At 39.7% G+C, this 2,500-nt stretch overlaps 1 protein-coding gene across 1 annotated transcript in view; it reads left to right on the forward strand.

Annotated features, from left to right (window-relative positions):
* Positions 1-2,500, forward strand: part of LOC122244010 (uncharacterized) — a 66,767-nt gene that overhangs the window by 62,807 nt on the left and 1,460 nt on the right. The window contains exon 13 of the mRNA XM_086548082.1: positions 1-2,500. This exon is cut by the window's left edge and continues 2,837 nt beyond it; it is cut by the window's right edge and continues 1,460 nt beyond it. Coding sequence (XP_086404208.1) covers positions 1-2,500 — 2,500 coding nt within the window.

The raw sequence follows: 2,500 nt of genomic DNA on the forward strand, positions 1-2,500 counted from the left end.
TCACCATCATTGTCTCCATCACCATCTCCAAGAACTTCCCCCATTAGTGCATCACCACACAAATCTCTTTCAAACACTCCTAGCATATCTCCAAGTATCATGCAAGAAAATAAAGCTGGCATAAATTGGTCACTGACAGAATTACCTTCTACACCCCCTGAATCTGGAATGAGTTCGCCACTCATCCCACCAAAGTCTCCTAAAATCACAGTTGAGGACGAAAAGAAAAATGTTTTTGAGATCCATTCTGGTGTCCCAGGATTGTCGACATTTGTATTTCATCCCTTGGAGGAGCTAGGGAAATCAATTTCCAATTCATGTCCAGAGGCTGAAACTGACACTGAAAATCTAGAGATTCGAGTGGCAGAGAAAGAAATTTTGCTAGAAGAAACAGTACAAAAATCAAAGGATCCAAGCATGACAAGTGAAGTTAAAAGTGAGTCTCTTATTCTTAATGTAACTTCTTTTGAAGACTTTACGAAGTTTGACCAAGAAGGCTGTGAAAACAATGCAGGCAGAGATATGGAAAAACCTACATACCAGGCTAAAAAACATTTCAATATCAATATTGATGTACAGGAAGTGACTGAAACGGAGCGGATATTTTCAGATGAGAATATGAAACTTCATTACACAGGGAGTGAAGATGATTATGACGTTTCAGAAGGAAATGACACGGATGTACAGTCAAAGGTTTTCACATTCAGGGAAAATATATCAAAATCAAGACTCTCTACCTTGCTGACAGATAATACTAGCGAAGACCCACCTTCTAACACTGAGTTTAAGGTTAGTGAAACAGTTGCATTAGGTTTAGAAAGCTATAAGGCAGATACTTCCCATGATGTAGGCTTTGTGCACTTTTCATCTGGTATAGAGACTGGAAGCCATTATCCCTCTATTTCTGACCAAATGACAAGTGCAAACAGCGATTCACCTAATGCCCAACAAGAGGGTGTTAAAACGTTTTTGGAGAATGAACAACCTGATCAATCAAAATCTACAGGGACAGACATGTTAAAAACAACAAGCCAAGCTTGTAGTAGTGAAAAGCTTATATCAGCCATACCTTTGGTATCCAAATCAGACATTGGAGTCTCAGAGACTCATACTAAAGTATCCAGTACAGCTACACATGGAGATAATGATGAATCATTACTGTTACATTCAGAGATCAAAAGTCCTTCTCCATTGTCTCTTGGAACTACAAAAGATGTTTCTGCCACTGCTGATAGTCAGGAATTAGATCAGAAGTCCAGTTTCTCTTCATTACTAACCAGCTCTGGAGAAACTGAAGTAGTTTCTATGAATGACAGTGTTCCTTCTGCGATAAAGCCATTTAAGAGTAACATACTATCGGAAGTAACTAGCGAGGAAATGGAACCTGTGTTTGCACAAACACAGGTTCAGGCAAACATAAGCACTCTAGGGATGGGGACTTTGATCACTGATGACACTACCAGACTTTCAGCAGCAGAGTCTGTTGCCCCCCCAAAGATATCATTAGAGGAGAGGATTTCAGCTTTGCTTCCCCCAGAAACTCTTGCCACATGGACTGCCAAGTATGAAAGTGATAAAGTAATCGCACCTAATGAAGAACCAAGTACAGCATCAGAGCAAGAGGATTTGTCACACCTTGACAAATATTTTAAAACAAAGTTGCCTTTAACAGATGAATCTCAAGATAAAGAATCCATATTAACTACAGGAATGCAAGGAGAAGGACCGCATTCAAAAATATATGAGAAAGAACTTGAGCCAATACCTGCAGAAAATATCAAAGCAGTCAAACACACATCTGTGGAGAAAATCGAAGAAGAAATGCAAAGGTCTCCGACAGAGTCAATTTCAAAAGAGGGAAAACTACCTCTCTCAACAGAATATCAAAAAGGTTCAGATATGTTACCTGGCAAGAAATGTGAAGAAAGTGCCTTGTTACTTATGAATAATGAAAAGGAATCAGGAAATATCCAGTGTAGTAAACCAGAAACTTATTCATCATCTGTGAAGAGATCAAATGATTTAGAAGAGTTTATGATCAAAGGGATATCCCAAGAAACAGAATTGTTAACAACCAAAAAGTCTCCCAATACAACACTGCCATTTTCAGAGACACCTTCTGACGAGATGCCACACCCATCAGCGATACGAGAGCTTAGGAAATCTACAGATGAACTAACGTCATCAACGCTGATGGCTGCAGATGAAAGTATTTTTTGTTTAGGAGATGTGCAAGAAGAACCCCCTTTCAGGCGACAGCGAGGAGAATCTTCACTGACTGCATCACTGGAAGGAAGGATATCAGCTTTTCCCTGCAGTGTTGATTCTGCGGAAAATGTTATATCCTTTGATGAAACAGGCGAGGACGATGCTGTTTTTGAAAGCAGTGGGCCAGAAATGGAAACCGATTTCTTTAGTGAAAGGGATTTAAGCTCAGAAGCTATTCGACAGAGGCTTTGGAGGGGTGTTAAATCCTTGAGTTTAGATGCTGATATAGCTC

This window comes from Penaeus japonicus, unplaced genomic scaffold (assembly GCF_977035675.1).
Source record: "Penaeus japonicus unplaced genomic scaffold, GWHDUDI00000001_assembly GWHDUDI00000020, whole genome shotgun sequence".
NCBI classification, from domain to species: Eukaryota; Metazoa; Arthropoda; class Malacostraca; order Decapoda; family Penaeidae; genus Penaeus; species Penaeus japonicus.